This window comes from Bombus impatiens, unplaced genomic scaffold, assembly GCF_000188095.3.
Source record: "Bombus impatiens unplaced genomic scaffold, BIMP_2.2 scf_0664, whole genome shotgun sequence".
NCBI classification, from domain to species: Eukaryota; Metazoa; Arthropoda; class Insecta; order Hymenoptera; family Apidae; genus Bombus; species Bombus impatiens.
This window is the reverse complement of record NT_177083.1, coordinates 430,102-456,210: the sequence shown is the minus strand read 5'-3', so window position 1 is coordinate 456,210 and position 26,109 is coordinate 430,102. Positions and strand designations below refer to the sequence as shown.

Below are 26,109 nucleotides of genomic sequence, written 5' to 3'. Positions count from 1 at the left end.
TATAATTCTCCGTAATTCTCTATGATTATCACGAACATAATACTTTAATCCGTATGTACTACAGATAATTAAAAACTTACCCGATAATCTTTAGGAAATATTATCAGAAAGTGTTAAAAGAAAGATTTAAAAACGTTACAGATGAAATATTTAAAAATGAAATATGTTAAAAGAAAGATTTTCATATCTAATTTTCTAATTTTCAGCATTGTGCACATCTAAAAAAAATGTTCATTTAAAAAGAAGATAATAATTATATATATAAAATAATTCTAAAATATTCTATACAAAATAATTCAAAGGCAATGTAAAAAAATGTAGACTTTCGTTAAATTCGTATTTAATCAACACTGTTTTAATAGCACGTAACTGTAATACCAACTTGCAAGGGTGATTTTTAAGCCAATTTAATCGATTGGTAGAATAATACTACTTTTACTAAAATGGTTCATCTTACCTATAACAGAAAGACAGATCACAATTCTAGATTTTATTTTCCTATTTTCACGGCTATTTATAAAGGCATTGTATTATGCTAATTACATATTCTAGAAAAGATAATCCACAGATATAAACTGATAAATATGACAATCAATACTTTAAAGGTATTCAAGTTCGAGGCATTTTCAAAGACGTACATCCATCTGCTTCAAAATTACCATTTGTAAATTTAAAATGAACAAATTCCATATTTCCAATTTCTTTTAAATAAGAAAAAAAGTCACCTCTTTCTGTTACCAAGAATTACACTGTATCTTGCACAATCAGCATACAGTAATCGATAATAAAAATGGAACAAAGGATCAGAGGGGAGGTATGCGTCCGCTCGTGTGAAAGTATCACACAGAGAAACGGAGAGCGGATACGGAGTTTGTAAAAGCGAAAAAAAGTGCACAGATAATGTGTACATTAATTTATGTAATATTCCACTCTTTCCGTAATACACGCCAAGACATGATTGAAACAAAAACCTCGCCCACCGCGGATACAGTAACGCGTGCTTTGCGCACGTCTGAAACAATACAATCAGGAGAAAACGAAAGCTCGTTAAACTCGGTAACAATTCGATTCGGTATACCACAGCAGTGTGCGCGTGATACATCGACAAATGTAATTACACAACGAATTTTCTCTATTCGATCACACAGCAAGTGTCCTTTCGGCTTACAACGATAATACAGGCGTGTGTACGATCTGGGGGCATGGAGAAAAAAGAAACGAAAAGCGATATTTACTCGATAGGGGAAAGAAATCATCCCTAAAACGTGTCACATCCGATCCCGTGATGATTACGATACGCTCTTTCGCTCTAATCGATAGAAAATAATTTTACGGAACCGCGTTTCTCGGGAACACTATGATCTACGAATACAATGGAAACGTGAAAACCGAGGAAGGCTCTGTGTTTCTGTGTACGTATCCTGCGTGTATGTCACGTGTGTATGTCGCTTTGTAATTCGTTTTTATAATTCGCAGCGAGTTCGCAGGTGACGGGAAAAAGGAAAAGGAAAAATGAAGAGCAAAAATATGTTAAACTCGGATTTTGTGTCGCGTACGTAAAAGATACTCTCGCGTGATCTTCATCCGTGTATTCTGTGTGTAACCGCGTGTATCTGTGTGCGTGTGTGTGTATACGTGTGTCGAAAGGACAGGAAACGAATTCAGTCGTAACAGCTAGCGTATTTTTTGTTTTCCATAGCACATACATTCATTATACGTAGATTGTTCATAGCTTAATGTGGTTCCTCTATCATCTTTTTTTTTTGGTTTATAGCAACAGCGAATACACTAGAGCTTTTTTTTTTTTTTGGTCAGATTAACAAACGGACTCGCGATTTCAATCTGCCGCCGATACGTCGATTATGCTCATGTCTGCCGGATGTTGACCATGACCGACTAAGCCCATGCATCATTGGCAGGTTGTCGGGAATCGTTTCGTACAGATGGGAGACCATAGTCTCATCCGGCAATGACCGGTCTCCCGGTTGAAGGAAAATTTTGCATGTGCTCTGGCGAAATGTTTCTTCATTTTCTTCTTTTTTTTTCTCCGTGCGATCGGATACCTCATGATTGAGAAGACCTACAAAGTAGCTATAAGAGATGCAGGAGCGTATTTCTACAAGCGTCTCGTCTCGAAAAACGGAAAATTAAAAGACCTCGCGCACATCTTCTATTACCATTTGACACGTTTTCCGTACTTTTGACGCGACGGTTCGCGCGCGAAACGAATTGTCGAATTGATCGAATTGCTATGTTTCGATCGATCGAAACGCGCGCGACACGTTTTAATCTCCCTTCCTTTCTATCTTTGTTCTCTCATTTTGCTTATCTTCTTCCCCTCCCCCCCCAAAACCATTCCCTTAGTATTAATATTCCTAACAGGGACGATCGTTTCTTCTATTCCTTAAATGTCCGGCATGTAACGAACAGCATCTTTTCTCCGCCACTCGGAATAACGATTCGTTTGTTTCGCTTCTTTTCTCCTTTCTCTCGTTTTTAGTCCTACATTTACAGTATTATATACAACTGTTTGGCACCAGAATTGTCTCTTAATCGAATTGATGCCAATGAAAGGTCCAATATGAACACGATCCACGACGTTATATACGACCGCGACGATGCGTTCGTTCACTCCCTACAGTCAATCGAACAGCCCCTCTTCAAAATTCACTGTCTTCCTTTTTCTTTTTGCGTATACAAATCGTTTCTGGAAAGCTCGACGTTTCTGTAAACGCTTCGCCAATCTTCTCCTTCTGCTATTTCTTTTTTGGTTTTCTTGCTTTTCCTCCAACCAGAACCGGCCCTGCGTATCGAGAGGTGATTCAAACAGCGTTGAAAGTGTTAACACGTTAGAAGTTCCTTTTGGCATAGTTTAGAAATGTACATGTGTGTCCATTTTTGCTCTCGAACCACGTTATCAGTGGAATGTGTTGCAATACCGGTGGCTGCGGCAAAAATTCTTTCTTCTTGAGAAGAGCTTTTTTGCCGGAGCCAGAAAATGGGGAACGTCATTGCCAAGTCGCCCTCGAACATCTCTTTCAGCTTCGACGAATTGTTCGGAAAATCGTATGAAATCGTCGTGCTCTCGGTTACAGTCGAGACGAGTTGGCAAAAACGTTCCACCGCCGTTTTAACGTCTACCAAACGCGTTACATCTTCACCCTTTTCCTTCTCCGATAAGTTTTCTCTCGTTTCCACGTTTTCGTTCCTCTTTGTTCGTTTCTTTTTTCCTTTGTTTTGTTTTATTATCTCGTATTCTATGAAATGTGTAACTGACTGCCACTGGTATTTGTTTCTTTTTCTTTCTTATAAATTCCAGACTGCCCAGCAGCCAGACGCACAACAGTTATCACAACTTAAAATCGTAATACTAATACATTACTCTTTTGTAAATATATTAATATTTTTAATCATAAATATTTTATGTATATATATATATTTATATTTTTTAATATATATATATTATATTAATAACAACTGATTTTGTATTTATTCGATATTCGTGATTACGGGTTTCGTATCGTGATACTTACTGTGACTTAGTAAAATACCATACGAAATGTCATGTACAGTTTACAGTTCACTTCCTTTGATCGTTTTTCGGGACTAAATAACCAACTATACAACGTAAATGCGCAATGTATGGCTGTCAAGCGAATAAACAGGGGAGAAACTTCGTTCAATACTGTTGCTTTTCTTTGGTAACTTTATCTCGTGATTTTTTTTTTACTACTCTATCGCGTATAACTCCTTCTTTCACTCTTTTTTTTTTTTATTTGATTCGCTCGCTTTCTCACTCATCCTCTCTCTCTCTCTCTCTCTCTCTCTCTCACGCTCTCTTCTTTTACATACGCACGACACGTTTTTCTCTCACTCTCGTCTTTCGCTCTCGCTCTCTTCTCTTCACCCTCGTCTCTGGTTTGTTTTCTCGCTTTTTTCTTTACTAAAAAAATATCGATCAAAGCTACGTACAATGCTATATAATGATTATTAACATTTAAAAATGAGATCTAGTTATTTCATTCTAGCAACTCGGAAAGGGACATTAAAGATTACTTGAGTTTATAATGAAGTTGTCCATTGGACGAGCATTTTTGTTCTCGTTCTTCTTCTTCTTTTTCTTCTTCTTCTTCTTCTTCTCCTCCTTCCTTTCTTCTCTATTCTTAACAGTCACAGCTTCAGTTCGCAGCGCGTCGTGATTTATCCTGGCATATTTTCTTTTTTTGTTTTTTTTTCTTTTTTACTTTTATTCCTGGAGCGGTTCTACTTGCGTCTTTTTTTTTTTTTTCTTTTGTGATCAAAGACAATTGTATTCACGTACGTGTGTAGATTCTGTTCTGTATATGTGTACTATGTCTCGCGTATGTGGTATATACGTGTTGCTGCTGTTTCTGTTTGTGCTTACGTATAAGTTCGTACAGTGCGTGACCGTGGTCAGACGAATTTCGAGGCCGATTTCGTTTGTTGCGTGTTGTGTCAAAACCGTGCCGCTTGCGTGTGCGTGGTACTCATAAAATATGTGGTACTCATGGCGTGGCATCCTCGTTCTGGTTGTACGAGGGACAACATTCGCTCACTCAGAAGATTTCAGACTCCGTATCGTTCGAGGACGTGGCCTGAAGTGCCAGCTGCATGCTGGACTCTGTGTTACGCCGTTTCATTTTACCCTTGGTCTTCTTCAGCATCGTGGCCTAGGAAGGGACAGGATCACAAGGGGGCGCGCACAAAGGAACAAATATAGAGATTGTAATATGTCAATGCCAAGTGACCAAAGTGAAACGACATGTTCGGTTAAACGCAGCTAGAACATTCCACGGGCCAAAACACTGAGAGATAAGGATGCCAATGAAACAAGTAGTCCGGTAGATTTCTATTTATCTGAACCGGCAATGGTAAAGATTAATTCTTTAGTTCGTATAACAGAGATTGGTGATTTTTTTTATTCTACTTTTCTTTTCGCTTTATTGTAATACCGGCCACAACGGCGCACACGAAAACAACTCGCACATCGTTGTACTTATTAGAGAATTTACATGCTGGTCGATTAGATCCAAGTGTTATTTCATTTTCTATCGTTTAATGATACGTTCGTATGACTGGAAAAATTGCACGCTATGGAAATGAAACACGCAGAGCTTGATAAAATACGCGCCATTGGAAGATAAGGACGTACGTCGGTACTTTTTGCAACCACTGAAGTATAATTTACCGAATGTCCAGCTGGACAAATTGTAAAGTACAAATTAAATAATAAAAAAAAAAAAAGAAACTGAAGTACTAGAATACCCATTGACTTTTCATTGCTTTAGTTTTCAGTTACTTTATTCGAATCATATGTAAAATTAATTAATACTTGTCGTAAATTATATTAATCGATTAATTAGAAAAACGGATGACGTGAAATTTGTTAGAGTTCTGTAATGAATATATATAGTAGGTGTTCCAATACTTTCGGACCGACAGAATTTCTCGTTCAGATAAAAGGAATTCTCTTGCAAAATTATTTGCTGACTGATGCTGACTATTTGCTGACTATTAGCGAATTAACAATTTTTGTCGCATGATTTTACAATTATATATCGAGTGTTCGTGTAGAATACTTGTAACTTGTAGCCTGTGCAATTTTGCAAATAACATTAGTTCAATTTGTGCGAGTTGAAGTAATTACGTAAATGATTTCTTTCCATAGTTAATTGATTAAAATTTCGTTTCAATAAACGGAGTTCAGATAAATAGAGTTCTATTGTAAAAGTAAAATGAAAAATTAATCGACGCTCGAAGGGTCAATGTTCAGATGTTGGGTTTTAAACGATTGATTAACGATACGATTAATATCGTTTAGCTCATTATCTGCCTTAATTTCCGCTTGGAGATTATGGAAACAAATTATGTATAAATTTCGGATAAGCAAAAATGTAAGCAAAATACTTATATATATACAGGCTGTCTCATACAACTGAGCTAAGCGATAATTTTAGAACGTAAGAGGTTGAAAATAAAATTGTATTAAAAAAAGACAAACTGACTTCAGAAAGTGTATCGTGTGTTTGCATCGGAAATGGTGTTGTAAAGATTGAAGATAATCTTCAATTCTCTTCTTTTTTTCGCTGAAGCATATGTTGTATCTTTTTATGCAATTGATAATTTTATTATAAAGAAATATCGAGGTACTTGTGTGTAAAAACGATTAGATTAGAGATAAAAGGTAGATAGTAAAGATAAAGATGTAACTTTGCAACATTTAGCGTATGAATGATGAGGAAAGCACGTGTAAATACATGGATTGCGTGTTTTAGAAAAATATCATTTGAAAAAACACCCTGTATATCTAACGTAAAAATAAGCGCGCCTACCAATTAATAAGCTGGAGATTTTGCTAATGAGACTCTTTTTATACTTCAATATGTTTCACATATTACTTAGAAATGATGGTTCGATAAAATAAATCATACTCTTTTAAAAAAATGTGTAAGATCCTTCGAGCGTTCATTACTGAAGCTGGGAAACACCATTTGAAAGAACGAGAATAATAAAATCATGTACGGTGTTGCGAAAATGTATAGGTTTTATAAGATTTTTAAAATATATACAGGATGCGATCGAAAGTTATACTTATAGCCATAACTGTATATATATATATGCACCACATTTCTAAATTCGATGTTTTCCGAAAATTAAGCTTCGAACAAAGTAAGTTTATTCTGTATATTCATTTCTCTTTTTTTACAATCAATCATTACCTGCTCATTTGTATATAGCTTTCAACTGCACACTGAATATATATGTATATTTTCTTTCATTTTTCTTCAAAGTACAGGATGATTGTCACTGCTTATCGTATAATATTTCTAAAATATTGATAAAATTTTGTCGAACCTTTAACTTTTCACAACACTGTTTTACGGCAAGCTTGAATTGCGCTGAACATTTAGGCGTGAGCGTAATTGATAAATTCTTGGACGCTAAGATCTGACAACGTTGAGTCAACAAATTCCACGTTACATCATGCGTGAAGTAAATAACTTTAATTAAAATTTAAAACTATTATCAAAATCATACAGATAAGAGAAAAATCTTAAGATCTTAAAACCTTCCTGATACTCAATACGTTATTCAACGCTAGAACCATCGACGACCAAAGCATCAAAATATGGAATGGCAAAAACCTCCGGATAAAAATGTATTTGCAAATTCATCAAGTTTCTGTAACAATTTACGAGTTCGTTATTACGACGATTCTGGTAATACAACCAATACTACGGTCAATGCCACGGGATTAAATTGCGTTTCAATTTTTCTGGTAACCGGTTTTTCGATTGGAAAGAAGATCTCTTGGAAGTCATGGAACCTTGATGCTAACTATCTTAAAAACCAAACAGAAAGCCACGACATTCTGGTTCTATTCGAAACCAGATGGCCTTGGAAATGTAATCTTGAGAGTCAGGAGACTTTGACGCTGTCCAAAAATTTATCGTCCATCCACACACATCGACGATACTGGCACAGAGAGCTACATGCGGCGGAAACATCGAATGGAGTTTTACTACATAGGAAGTACATGTACGTGTGTGTTTGTGTTTTATCGTAATGATCGCACCGAAACTCCCCTGTATCGTATGCAGCAATAGTACACGATACTAGGTGGAGCCTAGGCGGAGCACTAATTGAAAATTTCGTGTCTAATCGATCGACATAGACCGCAGAAACTGCGTTCTAGCTTTTGTTGCTACACTCGTCCGTGCTCTTGCTCCCCACCCCATTAGCGGGTGGAATCGAAGGTTCGGTATTCCGACGCTTGATCTTATTTTTCTTCAACATGGTAGCCTGGAGCGAACAAAGGAACAAGGAGACATTAGTTTTTGTGTGCGATTAGGGGTGGGAATGCATGCGCTGCCGGACACCAGCGGTTGGATCACGCTCTTATGGTGTCTGAGTAGAGCGTCATGGCAAGTTAGATCTAGCAGATAGTGCAGGTAAAGATGCAAGATCCTGCAGAGAGTCAACGTGCGACAAATAGATAGATAGGCTCCATCGTTCTATCGAAATTTCATGGGCTATCAGAGTTCTCTTGTAAATTTGAAGTAATATGATTAGCCAAATTTTTAGAGACCGTAAATTAATAATAGTAATTAAATCGGTAGTAAAATAAACGAGATCATGTAAATTTGATGAATTACAAGTTAGCTGATTATCTTATCTGACGTAAAATTGTAAATTTATAAAAACTGAATGTATAATTTATCGCTCGAAATTTGTCAATTCGAACAGTTTGATAATTTGAAATGTCAAACAATGAAATTTAGATAATCAGAGATTCATCGAGTAGCTGGATCGTTCAATAGATTGTAGGTCTGAATTTGAAATGTCAGTAAAGTTCAATGTTTCAAGACGAGTGGACGAAATCCAGGCTGCAGTTCTGATCTTTAGGAAAACGTTACGGGCTGTGTATCCGAAGAAATAATAAATAATTCATAGTTTTATACTCCAGTTAAAAAGATTACGCTTGGTATTATTCGCGCGCGTGGGCGTTCATGAATGTCAAATCAGAAAATAGATCGATATCTCAGTTTCCATTAAATTGATTTACGCGAATCAGCAAACAAACTATACTTACAAATGTGACACAATTTCCGTGAATATGTAACGTGTGAAAATGAGATAGAAGAAGAGCGGAAAATTAAAAAATTTCTTGGATGCGTTGCATCCGTTCCGTTCTGTATTTCGATAGAATTATGGGTTCATTACGAGTGCCTGTAAAAAGATTACCTTTAGCGCTGATTTCAAAACTACAATATTCCCTGGACTCTGAACCCACGGTTCTCCGTCCACTTGTACTGGTATATCAGAGTGCAAATAAATTTTTATATGTCCTCCCTATGAAACATTCAAAACCAATTTCTTGCATCATATCACTGTATCATATTATATTTATAAAATAAAAAATTACTTGCTCATACTTGCCATTAGGCTTAATACTATTATTTGTTGGAAACTCAAAACTTAAAGTAACAAGTATTTAAATTTTGAAACACATAGTACATACGTATATTATGCTATATGTACACACTGAGTATTTTTATCGTCCTAATTATTCGACTTTATATACAACGAAGATCTTATTTCTAATTTTCGTTTCAATTGGGATCTACGGCTGCATTATGTATTGCAAAATGTCCTAACAAAGCTAAGAACAGGATTTAAATTCACCTGCGCTATCCTCATAGCTGTGCGAAGACCAGATTGAATTTGTCCAAGGTGTATTACACCTGTAACTCCAACTACCTCCAACATTCCATCTCCGTGGTTCGGTGTATAAAATTGATCTTCCTTCGTATCTGGTCCCCAGGGATTTGCCCCAGAACCCCAACTACAATATGATAGATTTTAAATGAAATTTAATTGTACATTCTTTGTATATGTGATATTTATCTTGCCGATAAAAATATTATTATCTGAGCTCTAAGTCATTAATTCTCAATTCATCGACATTTTATTAAACCATCGAAGGATTAATAAACTCCCTACTTAGATAATTACTATTGGATCGTGGATTTTTATGCATAATTTGTGACAAATGTTACATGTTCAAAGTAGAAAGCTTGTTCAAATAGTGAGTGAAACAAATCCTTGCTTAGGTTTCATCTTTTTGGTAGTGTTCCAAAAAAAGGTAGAAATTTGCATAAACGTTATTAAATTATTAATGAATGAATCACCTTAAAATGTTTAGGATAATTATTCCCTCGACTTGAGGTAATTCAACGACTCTGCCGTCCACTTCTAATCGAATTTCTTTATGCAAATCTTTGCACGGTTTCCGTTTCACCATTTTTCGTAAACCCATTGTCACGTATACTCCCTTGTTACGCAATCTGCTCTTGAATTTGTTCGGATTTTCTTCCCTTGCGTTGTGAAAGTCTAAGCACAAATCGGCGTCGATACCGATACCAAAGTAGTTGTTCATCACGAGTATTTGCGTATTGTCTTCGCTAGTAGCACCTGCGCCTGTAATATTTACGTATAAAATATTCGTATTTCATATTCATTTGACACCTTCGTATTCATAGCGTATTATAATTTTCATAATGTTTCGTGATTTATAATTTTTACGTGTTAAATCAACTTCGTAATTTCTTTAGTTGGAAATTATTTTTACGATGGAAATTATTTTTAATGATACTCACCTCCTGTATTGGTAGCCGACTGCTTATCTTCCTTGTCTTCTGTATGAAATACAACGGTCCATCTATCCAATAAGGATTCCTCCGCGTCGATTACGTCTCGGAGTAAATTCAAGGGATCTTCGTCGCCGGTGTAACCGGAACCCCAGCACAGGACACGGGCGAGATCGTTTCCGGTTCCTAGGGGAACGATGGCGCAAGCAGGTGAGGAACATTCACTGTCTTGTCCCACGTTATCCAAACATTGCAGGACCCATCCTATCGTTCCATCACCACCACAAACCAAGATTTTGTAATCCTTTATGTGACGGAAAACGTAGAGACTGCAATACAACGATGATAATTATATTAAATTACTATAGTTACTATCTTAGAACTAAATTCTTCTCTATTTTTACTTCTAGAAAATTTTAATTAAACGATTTCAATTCTACCAGATCTTTCCAAATCAATCTTAATTCATTTACAACTGCACATTTTAACTACTCCTAAGGTATGTTGTTTCATAATACTTCTAAAATCTGGTAAACTGCCAACAAAGTATTCTATAATATTCAATGTATGTTATAAATTACAAAATAGATATGACATTGTGTTTTTAACATAAATTATAGGTAAATATTAAGTAAGTATATTCAGATAGATATTACGAGTATCTACCTGTTAATTCAGAAGTGAGCTATCAAACACTTTTAGAATTGTATAGTTTGTTCTTTGCATACCCAGGAAGTGGACCTCCATTGTCGAGATCAAACACCTGATACGGATTCAAAAGTTTTCGGAAGCTGGAGATCAATTGAAGTCCCTGGCAACCGCCAGATTTCACGTTCACGAAAACGAGTAAAGGTTGTACCCCTGGGGGCACCATGCTTGGCTCGATACTTGGTAATAGCATGACTACAACAACAAAAATATTAAGGCCACTATAGTACAAAAAGTATTTATACATACATGTATAATGTTAACTCATTGCCATATTAATATTTTAACGCTAGATATTACAGAATATCTTACTAAATTTTTTCTCAACATTTTGTTTTTTGTTCGCAATTCTCATTTACAGTCTTCCAACGTGTGAAGTGCGAAACATTAGAAAGAATGAGAATTAATAAATTAGATTTTACCAAGAAACCATAGGTAGCCTGTGCACGCCAATGAATTAATTAAACTAGATAGAATAAAAATACCCAAAAGATGTTTATCCTCATATTTTGATTCTCTCAACGTATACAACGCCGTGACTGCCTTGTTCGAGTCCTCGTAAATGATTACCATCGAGCCATATTCATAGTATATTGGACCGATAAAGGAGAATTTATTTTCTGAAAATATTCGAAACAAGCGATCGTTACACGTGAAATGAATTATCGTGAAGTATCGTTTAGATATTGAAAGAATTACCTTTGCCTAAGAACTCGGTCAACATGTTTTCGTAACACCTTTCAGAGAGGTTTGGTGGCAAATTGCCGACGAACAAAGCTAAATTAGGGCCATGGGGATCTTGCTTCAGCTGAAGGTAAAATCGCATCAACTCCATTTGCCTGATCGAATCTTGGCCCAGTTGTTTCATGATTTCCCATGGCTTCTCGTCACGAGCCAAAACTCTTTCAGTGACTAGATAAACGTAATAATAATTTTTGTATACAATTATATCTGATTATAATTATCAAATAGTATCGAATCAATCCACAAGTTTATGAATATCTTTAGTTATAACAAAGCAACAATAAAAATACGAAGTCAAGATCTACTTTAATTTGAAATACGGTAATTATTATTTTCCCTTGTGGCTTTCAAATTCTAGTTCTGTAAAATAACTTTTATATATCTGTTTTCAACAGATATACAAAAATGCGTACGAATATATGAATTCATCTGATATAACAAAATACGTTCCTGGAAACGAACGAAGAATGAAATTATATCTTCAGACGTATATGTCTTAAAATATAATTATACCTACTCGAGTCTAGTTCCATCGCCAATAACGTTTACTAACTAATCAATTCTACTTTGAATGCAATTTTTCATATAGCGAGTTAAAATTTCAGATTGAATTTGAGATTTACCACCGCGATCCAGAAGAATCTCGCTGCATCTGTAATCTTCCGATTTAAAATTTTGCAAACCGAATTTCTGAAGCGCTTCTTCGATTAAGTCCGCAACAGTTGTTGCTTCTGTGACAGATACCATACAGAACGACTCTGACACCTGTAGTTTGCCTGGATAGACGCGTACCTGTCCGCTTTCGCTATCCCTGAAATTATCAGGTCATATTTCAATCGATTTTCTATAGGCTATGTTCGAACACATTGCAAAGTTTCTAGATTGAAACTTACTTGAACCGTAAGAAGACAGCCGGACGTTTGCCCTCTTTGCGATTCAAGTTTAGAACCGGAGTTGGATCGCATAATTCAGTCTCATCCGTGGCATACAGGTCGGTGAGGTAAAAGTTGGCTGAATTTTTTGAGGAAATAGAAATATGTACTGTTAAACTTCTTGTTGTTTCAATTATAATACAATGTGTACTATCATTAATACATATTTACCATTAACAATATAAATATAAAAATTAGATAGAGATACAGAAATTAGATTAGATCATAGAAGGTATAATTGGAATATAATTGCAATGTATTTGTTCAGTTTCTTCTTGTTTTAGCTATAATGAGATGTGTAGTATCGTTGTTACATATTTACTGTTAATAATATTAATTGAGAAATTGGATAGAAATACAGAAATCAGATTAGATTATAGAGAATACAATTGAAATATAATTGCGATAAGTTAAGAAATGTAAGTGAAATATGATTACGAAATATATATAATGGGAATGTAATTGTAATTATTTAAAATACAGATGAAAGAAATATAATCTTTCAATTGGAGCGAGATAATCCTTGAAATGAATTTCAATGAAAGTAAGTGAAAATTTTCAGAGAGAACGTTTCTTTTTGTATTTATTTGCAAGGGGATTTCAATTTCAAAGTGTAAATTTTTCATCACCGATTACAATAAAGATTTTTTCCATTATATGATATTGCGTGAAGCTATTATTAAGAAGTCGTAGTAACACAGCAATTATTAAATTTGTGATGTCTATTCACTTTGTTCGATCGATGGTAAATAGAATGTTTTCTACTTTCGAATAATAGCAAAATATTTTATAATGGCTAAACTTCAAATGGAATAATTGTAATATTATTGTAATTAATACGTCATGATCTTTTTGAATTAATCGCAACATTCCGAAATCAAGTGGTATGAGATTGAAATCTAAATAATATCTTTAATTGTTCACTCAGGACAATAGCATGATCGAATATAGAAATATTATATCTTTTTTCATCTATTCACAGTTTAGAATTAACGGGATTCCATCTCTAATTGAGTTTGCAGATAGAGGGAGAGACAAACATTTAGCATGAAATATATGACAGAAGAACAATTCCATTGATACAAAACTATTCTGTTTGCAGTTGTCAGTTTGATCTTTACGTAGGAGTAAAATATAATGGTCAACTGTTTTGTTACTGTGGGCGTATAGATACATCCGACAGATTGAGTTCACGTAAATGCTATTGACGCACATACGTGCGTGCAAATTTGTTCCCAAAAACATCATTTTTCTAAACAATTCACAGCGTGTTAAGCCTTATCGATATACTCTCGACGAATATACTCTCCCTGACAGTATAATACTTATTTGAAAATCTGTTCGATAGTCACACATTTATTCGTTATATGGCATTGATAAAATGATTAGAATTGCTGATAACAAATATACATGTAAACCTAATTGAAAGTTATTAACATAAATTTGCGACAAAACTTGTTTACGATTATTTCTTTTCTTTCCTTTAATCCTGCTGCGGTCTTCGAATCATTTTGACCTGAATCTGTCCCGAATCTTATTTTCGTTTTAACGAAATCAGTGGCAAAAAATTGGAACAAAAAACGGGACATGTCAATAACGATTATTTCGTGTGTTTCTCAAAGTTAAACAATTTGTTATCGATGGAAAAACTCAAAGAACACACCAACGATAAATACAGTAGGCCACGTTAATACAGATGCAATTCATTCTGAAATCTCATTTTTATAATAACGCTTCGTTCTATTATAGATTGAAATGAAAATATATATTTAGAGGAAACCCATTCCTCATAGTCTAGAGCAAAGTTTAATTCATATTCGTGATACAGAATTAATTTGTTTAACTTTTTATATGTGTTAAATTATAACTGAACTTTTCCTAATAAAGAGAACAAACAAACTAACATTCGTACAACAGAGGTAAACCGCGATTGTCATAGCATTTTCATTTGTCATAGTTTTTTGCCATATTCTAACTTTATTAGTAAAAACTGTTAATTAATTATCACCATTTCACTGCATAGTGTACTACAAGTGTTCCATTTTCAGAGTCAAGAATCACATAAAAGAGTAAAATAAGAGAAACACTTTTAACTCGTCAAGTCTTGTATCCAAAAAAGGAAGATTCATCAAACACGAAACTAAAATACTAGAAATATTCCGTGTTCCTCATTAATTATCTCCTGTTAATAGCACTAATGAACAGACTGTTGATCTTCATGCAAATTCATAATTTCATGAAAATTACTAAGGAAATGAAACATATATAGAAATTTCTTTCACTTGCTAAATATTATAATAAGTATCTTGTTTTAGATACTTCATATCTGTATACTTGTATATTATTTAGTACATACTCTGTAGGTTCCTGTACTTTTAAATTTCTCGTAAATGTGTAAATATTCGCTATTTACTAACGAGAAAACCGTAACGTAATCATCCAGCGCTACAATATTATATTTTCATGCAATCCAAGATTATAAACAATGCTCGTATGCACGTTGTCTTTCATGTTACCTTGCACGGCAACATTTTTATTCGATGTGCTTCAACAACTATGTCGTTTTCCAAATTTTAAAACGAGTCGTATGGATTTTGGATACAGTTATTCACCTATTGGTTAACATAGTTAGTATAATGCTCCTCGTATAATAAATTTGACAAGCGGAAGATACATAACGATTCATATGTCGTTCTGATAATTATAAAGCTTAACAATTTGTAGCTTTATATTTTATACTTTCGATTGTTCCTCTATGACGTATCCAGAGCGAAAAGATTAATCTTTCAGTCGTGGGGGATGCTCAAATCGCATCTACGTGTTCCATTAATAAATATATCTATTAATTCTGCAAATTTCGTCAGGTCACGTTATTTTTCTTACGACAACCCCATATAACTTTAAACGATTTTTGTACAGAAAATTCCTACAAGGCGTTATGATACGCGTACATTTAAATTCCTTAAAAATAAAGTACTCACCACCAGTGTAATTTAAGACTACGGTTACAACGAATATGATTTTCCGATATGAAAATCAGTCGCGGCTACAGGGTTAAGAGAAGATATCTCATACGTACTAGGATCTTTCGTAATATGAAATGCACGAAGTGCTGATGTCAGGACCTGTTCGGTGGTAGCTTGCCGGGGCACCGAGATCACGCGAAATATCCGTCGTCTGAGGGAATTGTCGCCGTCGTACACCTTGACCATCTCTATAGAAATAAGGGAGATCGGTAACAGGTCGACCATGGAGGATCAGTCACATGAAACGTATTGAAATACCTTCGTCACCTCTTTCTTTATCTTCTTTCTCCTTTGGAGAACGCGGATCACGACTGTGCGTGCTACTCGTTGATTCGCCATTGTCACGATACCTTGTATCTCCGCTGCTAAACTCTTCCGATATGCTTCGCGCTGTAAAAGAAATCGGACGTTCGTTCCTGTAGCTTAGGCGAGTCAGGCTCACTGACGTATCAGCTGGTGAACTTAATAGCATCGTACAGCACATCGCGATACAGTAGCGCACGTTTAAATTCCAATAAAGTTGTTACGGTGGTTAACTGGAACGCCTATTCGGTGTTTCGAGCTCGTTCTTTCATACTATACTCTCTGCCAGTGTAGTTTAAGACTACGATTACAGCGAATGCGTTTTCCTATCAACTTAACGTTTTCACGAATATGTCGCGAGAAACAGATACGAAGATACTTACGACAATTGCCACGTCGTTCTTCAGATCTTTTGTTAGTAAGAAGAACGGGACGGTTCGTCGAAGAACGAATCGATCGCTGCGATCGTAGCTTAAACTTATCGACGAGGAACGAATTAATTACAGCGAGAGTAAGGGAGAAATATATCAGGGGCATCGATGCACGATCGAACTGATATTGTTAATAATTTTACACAAGTCACAGGTTACGAGTTACTAATATTAATAAATACCCTTGCTTGACAGTGGCAAGTTTAATAGTAAATTGTATTATTTAGTAAATTACTAGCGAAGATTACGGATGAGAAATTGTTCATTATAATTACCGTATCTGACAAAGGAATTATGAAATTATAAAAAAGAAGTCTAGAATTGAAAACTTTCAACTCGTCGATTTATTAGTATCGAATTATCTGTGGTAAATTACCGTGCAAGAAAAGGTCTCCCCATAAGTAATTTCGTCTTTTGTCTTACATTCAGGAATTTCTAAAATCGAACACTAACTATCTGTCATTCTTCGCCAATGAATACGATATAATTTTTACGTTGTAACATTATACAAATAACCGTATTACTTATGGAATGATCTATTATCATATCTTTCTCCCTTGTTGTCGCTGGATTTATTTCTTTTTCTTCGTCAACACATTCAAGAGTTTTTCCAGAACGAAATCACTATACCCGTGTGCTGAGAATTACGATACAAATTCTTGACTTATTGTAATTTAAGCAAACACTACTGTACTTAGGTGTAAGATAAATGCATCGTATCGTTTATTGTTTTTTTTCAACTACCATTAAAAGATGCAATATATGTATATATATATACATATATACGTATATATATAAATATATATATATATATAAATATATTTATACGCTTGGCAATCATTACTCAGATAACATTAATGGTGTATGGTAAGAAAGCATCTATAGAAAGTAGCTATGACACTTTCCGGGTTCAAAGTTCTTTTACGGGAATCATACGGAAGTACAGCGGATCAAACGTGTCATCCGACTTGGACGTTTGTACCAAAGGTACTACAGATTGGTATTATTGCTATTATTGAAGCGCTAGTATACGGAACTGAATCAATTTGATATCGACACATGGTGGCTTGGATTACGTAATATCAGTGAAGCTTACGATGTGAGATATTCTGAAACTTTAGTGCATAATTTTGTCTCGAGGCTATTTTACGTATCTCAGACGAAGCAGTTGTAAAAGCCTGTTTCGTTTATTTTATGCAAGTAATAAACAAGGAAGAAACTTAAAGCGAGTCCGTGTCATAATTTTGATAAATTTGATATTTCTATTCCTTCTCGTTTCTTTAATGAATTTTGATTACAATCTTCCGGATCAGTCATCGAATAATATTGATATCGTTCAATGTTCCATTGATATAGTATCGATAATTCTTGAAAAGGAAAAGAAGGTAATAAATAAATAAAAGTGTCGATGATCACCAATGAGGAGTAGAATTACAATTAACGCGTTCGACACATTTAAATCGGCATAATTCCATTCGAGTCGAGATAAGAGAACGGATACGATATTATTATGCACTAAGTGTTTCAGACGTTCTACAAGGTGCATTGTTTCTGTGCGATAATTACTGCGATGATCATACTCATGTGAGATGTATTAAGGCAAGAAAAAGGAACGAAGGCGGATAGAAAAGGAACGAACTAAGGTGTTACATATACTGCGCTACAATGCAAAAATATTGGCACTTTCACATTTTCTTTCAAAGAAAGTTCGAAGAATAATAAGTGACACCTCTTACCATCGGGCACGATGGGTTTGCAGAACACACATGATAGGAAGATTTATTCACAGTAGCATTCTTGCAACTTCATTTGCACTGCATAGTGTTGTGACAAGCGTCACGGGTACTCGTCATAGCATCCAGAGGGCTGAGTGTGTGTGTGTGTGACAGTACATGCACCGAGAAGCAACACATACACACATGCTAGAAACGTAAATGTTAAAGAGAACGAAATAACAAACATTCATAGAGATCAACGTGACGTGAGATACGACTTTTTCTTCGTTTTTTCTTTTCTTTTTTTTTTTTTTGCAATCGTTCGATTGCATCCTACGCCCGTTGAAATGTAAATCGCCCGGTTAATATGCGTCATCAGAAAATATTAGCGTGTAGTTGTAACACGGGATTTTACGTGTTGGGGAAAAAAATAAATGACGCGATTATGTCTTATTTTATACGATACATTATTAAGAAGATTAATTCATATAAACAAGCTTTTGAAGGATTTCTTATTAGGTTAATTATTATTTACTATCTTTTCAATGATAATTGTATCGTTAGGTGTAGGTAGAGACAAAATAAATAACGTGATTGAGTTTATTTCGTTTACTATGATAATCTTCCTTATATTTTGAAACGTTGATAATATGTTTATTAAGGAAGTTAGTTTGTATAGAAAATCTTTGAAGGGTATTTTAGTTGCATTAATTATCCGCTACTTTTAATAATAATAATTGTTTTGGTAGTTGTGAGCAGAGAGATAACACGGCATGATTCAGTTTGTTTCATTATTACAATAAAAAAAAAATATTCATTGTACTTCTTGAAACAAATTGGTAATGTACTTATGAAGATATCATAGTTAATTCGTGTGAAAAATCTTTGAGAAATATTTTGTTAGACTAATTATTATTTGCTCTTTTATAACAATAGTTATGGTTTCGTTAATTATATGTCGGATAGTATTAGTATTAATTAATTCAGCTTTAGACGAAATTATGCCACAGAAGGGTGGAGTTAAATTCGCGTTACCTAATTTTATCGTGCATTGATTCGTAAAATGGAATTAAAGTTGATAGAATTAATATCCATCAAAATGATAAACTGTGCTAAATTTATAAAAACATTGAAATATCTTTACATAAGTCGATTTGTAATTTTTTTAATGTTTGTTCAACGATCTTATCGTATTGATTATGTAGCAGTATATGCATATTCGATACAGATCAAGGTTTTAATAAAACGATAATGTATTCCTAATATATGTACGCCAAAAACAAGAAAAATGCTGTTCAATATGCTGAATTTAGAAAAGTATTGAATCATGTAGCTTTATACAGGGTGGTTGGTAACTGGTGGTACACGCGGAAAGGGGGTGATTCTACGCGAAAAAAGAAGTAGAAAATATAGAATAAAATTTTTTTTTTAATTTTTCCATCGAGACAACGTTCTACAGTGAGATCCGTTATAATGTACCGCACGCGTACCGAGCTAAAATTCAAAGTCGATTTTCTCGAAAACAAAGCCTCAAAAGAAAAATTTTTATTCTATATTTTCAACTTCTTTTTTCATGTAGAATCACCCTCTTTCCGCTTGTACCACCAGTTATCAACCACCCTGTATAAACATATGTATGACATTACACATAAGAATCTTAAAGAAGACAGCTTGACGAATTAGAAATTATTAAATTATCAAATTTGAATTAAAAAATTATTAGACAAATAAAAAAGTTATCGAGTTATTAAATTACTAAAATCTTCTTTAATTTTCCACACTACTCCTAGCAATGCTCGGTAACGAGATATTTTATCATATTATGCAATGATAATTTGTACTGCTTCTTAAATATTTTAAACAATAATACCCATCTGTGGCGTCTTTTCAAATTTTTTGTTTTTGCAATGACGTAAAGCCATAATAAGATTGTAATGCACATAATAAAAAAAAATAACATTTTAACATTGACGTAGACGACGATAAAACTTTGATATTAAGTATGTGGAATAAAACGTGGTTTTCATGATGTTTATAGTATTATCGTACTACATGCTTTGTGAGTATTCCAATAGAAAATATGTCATCAATTTAATACCGTCGTTTTAATTAACGTTTAATCGATGATATAGTATCATACATGCTTTTTATATGTAATTTGAAGTTACGTGTTTTTACGTATAAACAGGGAATATTGTTAAAATTTTGTAATACGTTAAATGCTTATGTATAGTTATATAGCTTACGATTTATAATTAACATTTTACAGTAATGTATAAAACTTACGCCATCTTAAACACAAAAAGTTCATACAATCAAAGCAAGCGCATTAATTGCAGTGCTTCGAATAAATACCTTAAACAAGATAAAATTATTGATTTAAAAAGCAGCATTTCCAGATATCTTCTTTTATTGTAAAATAAGACCAAATTGTCAACCCTTTCGGTACTGCATTATTAAAAACTACCACAAAATAATATTCTTTCGTAATTATAAAACATAATGCTACTGTTTTTCTCTTGTGAACTATGAATATCTACACTCTTTATTCATCTGATTATTAAATTCAAATAACTTAGGTTTCAATTTCTGACACTGATGCAATCATTCTTTTTGAAACGATTCTGTCGTAATTACGTAAAAATGAGAAACGTCATACTTACTACTCTTGATACTTCTAAAAACTTGCTCCGCATATTCATCTGATCATTACGTAAAAGCAAATTAACTTTCAATTTCTAACTATAGTGTGGTTAAAATTCGAATAAATTAAAAATAGTTATCGCTATGTGTCTATAAGTTTCATAGATAATGTTGCTGCTATCAATGACATTCGCAAGAAATTCAAGAACAAACGGGCATCACAGGATTGAGAAAAGAATTTCAATAGAAGCTTCATGATTCTCCTGTGAACATTAAAATGCACAAAAGGGAGATTTCGTCTGATTATTAATACGTTGACATTGTTTATCAGTAAAATTTGATTGAAGCGGACCTTGAAAAAGTTCGGATCGCGTGAACTAAAGGTTTAAAGCGACTCTCGAACTATCGACACGTTAACAAGCAGAAAGGTCAGAACCAACCCAAGATGCAAAGCGTCGAAATTGTTACAACGTAAAGAGCGTTCGCTTTTTTAAAACAAAAATGTCAAATTGCATAATGTTAAACATACAGCTTCTCTCATCGAGAATGCCTAGGATCAATACAGAAACTTTCATCGGAACATTACAAAACGTTTGCTATAAACACTGTTTCTCACCGAACTCACGTAATATCACGTATGTTTTAATTTCATTCGAAATCAGATGCGAAACTATGACATATTTAAAAATGAAACTTCTTACAAATGCGTCAAAATCTTCTTACGTCATATTATATTCCAATTCCACTAGATCCGAACATAGAGCCAGCTCAAATACGCGCTCGATATGTAACTTATACGTTTTCCGCACTATTTTCGTAGAATATCGGATTATTCAGCTGAAATAACATCTTATAGTTGCGTGAATGAAACAGAAATCACATCCACGCTTACCTACCAATATCTCGAGCCTCTGCTAGTACCGAAAAGGTGGAATAAAGAAAAAGACACTTCATCGTGAATACACAATTGTCTTCCATCGTTAAAGATCCAGCGAAAGAAAGAAAAAAAAAAAAGAGAATAAGAAAATAAGCGACAGAGTTTGAGGCAAAGGAGAAAATGTTAGAAAGCGCGTGAGTGAGAGAAAAGAGAAGAAAAGAAGGAAGAGATAGAATAGAAAGAGGAGAAGAGTACAATTAAGAGGAAAATAAGCTGAATGTATAACAGAAAAAAAAGAAAAAAAAAAGAAACAATTAATCGCTACGGCAAGTTCCGTTCCGTCCGGTTTCCGGTTTCGCGCTAACATCTCAACATCGATTATGCTCACACAGATGAATGTCAGATGATGGTAATATTCTAGATACCTCGAACATAAGGAGGGGAAGCATGACAATTTCCATGGCAGCTACGTGGCAAAACTAGTGAAAGGCGCCTCAAAGCTTCGGCTAGGCGGCCTGCAGCCCCAATTTGTTCACTCTCAGCGAAATCGAATTGCTCTCCGATGTTATCTTCAAATAGAAGCAAACGGTAGACCGAGTTTTTTTATACGTTTACCATTATACAAGTCTCTGATCTCTACACAATCCCTTTCCCTTTTTCCCTTCTGACCTCAGATATAGAAAAAGACACATAAACGCCGGGTGACTGCGATTTAATCGTGCGCAATATTCCGCGTTTACCGACAGATTAAAACGTGATCGATTATTCGTAACATGGTTGGTTATAACAATTTCAGGAATATTGTTATTCTCTCTTGCGTTGTCGTTCTTTCTTCGTGGATTTTGCTACACCTCAGCTGATCATTCTTATTAGCACACTTTTACAAGCTACAGGTTATCGATATAATTTCTCTTATAGAATAACAGTAAGATCGATAGCGGGACGCGTGAAATCTGAAAATTACATAGTACGAACTGTAAAGTCGATCGTCGTCTCTGACACATAGTTATAAAATTGTAAAAGTTCTGTTCGCGCAACAGAAATCTTCGATCGACTATTCGTAACTTGTCGATTCGCTGATGCTACGAGTTTGTAAATTATCGAGCTAGAAAGTACTGACGTTCTTTACGATTTATAATATAGTATACAGTAAGAAAGTTCCGATAGAATTGTTTAATATGATTTCAATAATTTTCCTATTGGTAGAAGTACCCTTATTTCTTAAAGTATACAACTCGAAAGAATAATAATCTTCCTAGAATCTTCTTATTTATAAACGTTAATTTCTCTATTGTTCCTTATATAAAAATATTACACGCGTATGTATAAAGTTTTTGATTCAAGCTTAATCCTAAATTCCTCGAGTCAAAGGCGATTTTATGTAGACAATAAAAATATTCGATTATAAATAGTTGAAGATATTAATCTTCTTTGGATATATGTAGGTATATTTTATAAGTATTATAACCACGAACAAAAATTTTGATTATATTTGGAATTTTCGTAGATTGATCATAAATTTAGTCATAAAGATAGCAGAAAATTGACCAGTACTTATTACATGTTTCTGCTTTTAATTCGCTTTTAATTAAATCATCGACAAACGTGAAATCAACGTGCCAACGTTTAAATCGCAAACACTCAGCGTGGTGCGGTACACAGCACCACAAATTTTACTTTAATCGCCATTATTTACTACTTCGTCGCTATTTTATACACACAATACTCATCACAAATATTTTTCTAAAGAGAAAAAAAAAGCATAAAAAAAGTAAATTAACCGATAAAAACAAAAAGTTTTAGCTCTGTATTTAATAACATCTTCAACGCAAATCCTTAATTTATATTTCTAATTTAAACTTTAATAAAACTATCACACATTAACGACTTAAACATTTATCTCGTATATACTGTAAATGAAGTATTTACATGTACATCCTCGTTCTTAAGTAAATCTGAAACTGACTTTATACGATTTTAGAATCATAGTTTTGATTTCCCTAAGTGTCTAGCAACGATATTGGCAACCCGTGTAACTGTATTTGTAAAGCCACGTGAATCGATATAATAATCGTAAATGTCATTACGCCTATTGAAAGCACACTGAGAATAGCGATTAATAACAGCAACAGCCACAGAAGCTATAATGTTTGCAAATATATGCAAACTAGATACTCTGATCGCAAAACTTGTATTGGAAAAATTCAACATCGAAAATCGTTTTTTAACAAATATTACGGTAAGAAACGCGTTGAATCGAATGTACTGTAAATTGTAATGTATGTATTGGTAATATATAAGTGAAGTATATAACAACATGTTTAACGAGCTTTCGGTATTTTGATACTTACACATAAATAATGTTAACGTTCTGGCCTAAATATAGATGATATTTCTACGAGTTTGCCACTGTGGTATAAAACACTTGACACGTTCTTCGTAAAACATAAAAATGCTTGAAAAATATTTGTCTCTCATCATAATCTTCGTTAACACGTAATAATAAAAATTACTTATCCTGGCAAAGACGATTACCTGCTTGTCGATCCTTAAAATAAACTTTCTGTTGCCAAAGTATAACTTCTACCGTGCGTATATTTTCTTCGAATAAGAATAAATTTTCGAAAGTATCTTTTTATAGAGTTCCAATAGTGATTTTAATAACGTTTCACAAGCCAATATACACAACGAATATTTGATATATACGTAATGTAACCTATAACATTTGTGTTACTGGTGCTTTCTGAATTTGCTCGATAATCAGAAATTTCGATGTTAGCATCCCACAGAACCATTTCGTGTCTTTTCTCACGCGTTCGATATCACGCGTAGCGATCGGAATACGGCCAAGAGCCGCTGAATTTCGCGAAAATGTTTGCTTTGAATAACCACAGCGAGCTGGCCAATCGTCGATGGTATTTCCAATTTCGCGAATCTTTTTTTCCGATCGATGCGTGGAAAGCTGAGAGTGCGAGAAACTGGAAGACGGCTGTGGTAAATAGTTACAAAAGACACGTATATACGTATAATGATTACTAGAGAGAAACAGTAATAATCTGGCAGGAAGTTGGATAACGGACTTTCTCGTAAAAATACTCGAGTAAAGAGTGGGAAAAATAAATAAGACACAAGATAGCCTTTTGTACCACAGACTGAACGTGACAGAAACGTGTTCGAGAGTTAAAAAACACGAGTGGGATTATTTTTCGTATCCAACGGATCGTACATCGCATGCTCTGAAGGAAAATACGTATATGTATATTATAATATATATATATATACACACACAAATATATATATATATATATATATATCATAAAATTCGAGAAAGTAGTATATATATGTATGTACTTTTATACACGCGAACGAATGAGCAAATGCTAAATACCATGCAAAAGATATTTACGTCTAAAAGTCGATGGTACATCATACATATAGATATATATTTAATATAGGTTATAACAATACAAATAATGAAAATTATCTTATAATGCTCCTCCTAATTTCTTTCGTTTCTTCTTCGTCGTTAATGTTTTACTATATAAGATAATAAATATTATCGTATACAATTTATGGGATAACATACGCACGAATAAATTTTTGGAAATTTCACGATATAGATTTGCCGAATTAAAATAGATCTGTTTCTATAGATCTGTATATTTAGAAATATGCGTACACGAATGGATTGAATGGAAAGTAATGTGTTCGATTTTATAATTTCGTGAGCAATCGACATATACTAATCCTTAACGTTTGAATAGAAGATAATTATCATTTCGTTCGTTCATACTTTTCCATAACAGCTGACTTTTCTATGATCGCTTCCTTTCATCGCACAAAAACGTTTTAAAAAGTCACGGTAAAAAAAATTAAATAATTTCGTGGACAATTCTTCGAATTTAAACTGCGTCCTTGTATTTCGAGCACAGTCAGAAAATATGTGCATGGAACCAATCCTGAGCCATGTGAAGGATAGAATAAAATGTCGAAGATCAATTTCTTATATTTGATCGTGTTACATCGATTATGTTTGATCATGTTGTTGAAACGAGTGATCTAATTATTAAGTAACACGTTGGGTAAAGAAAGAGCGAAAAACCTACGTAATCTGTCCCGTTAATATTTTCCAGTAAATGCCGGTACTACTTATTTATTTATCTCATCAATACACATAAATATTTTTGAAAAGGACTAATTAAAATTGGATTATATAAATTATATAAACCTACGAACGCACTTGTATAATAAGAGACAATAAAAGTCGTTTCTTTAAAGAGAAAATAAAAAAGAATTTCAATAGCTGCGACTATTTTTTCATTCGAAATAATCTATACTCGATGTATCTACTCTATTTCAAACTATAATAATAAACATACAAACTATAACTGCATAATTTTATCGTACAATTGTTAATTGTCTTAATATTTGTTTCTTAATATCCCTACCAAATACAATGTATACATATACACATAAAATTCGATATATACTGACAATTATTGATAAATTATAAAATCGTAGGCATTATCTTTCATTTAATCCTTGTATATATGTATAT

At 33.9% G+C, this 26,109-nt stretch overlaps 1 protein-coding gene and 1 long non-coding RNA gene across 10 annotated transcripts in view; both read right to left on the bottom strand.

Annotated features, from left to right (window-relative positions):
- Window positions 1-898: 898 nt before the first annotated feature.
- The window catches only part of LOC100749653 (diacylglycerol kinase theta), a 42,924-nt gene continuing 17,713 nt past the window's right edge, over window positions 899-26,109 (bottom strand). For 2 of the 9 annotated variants that reach the window (XM_012389775.2, XM_012389778.2), the window contains exons 6-18: window positions 21,977-22,120; window positions 15,841-15,972; window positions 15,636-15,770; window positions 12,518-12,635; window positions 12,248-12,435; window positions 11,580-11,792; window positions 11,366-11,500; window positions 10,901-11,075; window positions 10,182-10,501; window positions 9,714-10,002; window positions 9,208-9,367; window positions 8,767-8,874; window positions 899-4,691 (exon numbers count right to left, since the gene is read on the bottom strand). In XM_012389775.2, the coding sequence (XP_012245198.1) occupies window positions 4,578-4,691; window positions 8,767-8,874; window positions 9,208-9,367; window positions 9,714-10,002; window positions 10,182-10,501; window positions 10,901-11,075; window positions 11,366-11,500; window positions 11,580-11,792; window positions 12,248-12,435; window positions 12,518-12,635; window positions 15,636-15,770; window positions 15,841-15,972; window positions 21,977-22,120 (2,231 nt within the window). In that variant the 3' untranslated portion in view covers window positions 899-4,577. Of the gene's footprint in view, window positions 4,692-6,587; window positions 7,825-8,766; window positions 8,875-9,207; window positions 9,368-9,713; window positions 10,003-10,181; window positions 10,502-10,900; window positions 11,076-11,365; window positions 11,501-11,579; window positions 11,793-12,247; window positions 12,436-12,517; window positions 12,636-15,635; window positions 15,771-15,840; window positions 15,973-21,976; window positions 22,121-26,109 lie in introns of those variants that run through there. The other 7 variants (XM_003492163.3, XM_012389779.2, XM_033322735.1 and 4 more) reach the window with 5 other exon arrangements.
- On the bottom strand, window positions 14,413-15,525 carry LOC112213441. The gene is made up of 2 exons (XR_002947343.2): window positions 14,970-15,525; window positions 14,413-14,802 (listed from the first exon to the last, which is right to left on the bottom strand). It is a non-coding gene; the product is annotated as an uncharacterized LOC112213441 (long non-coding RNA).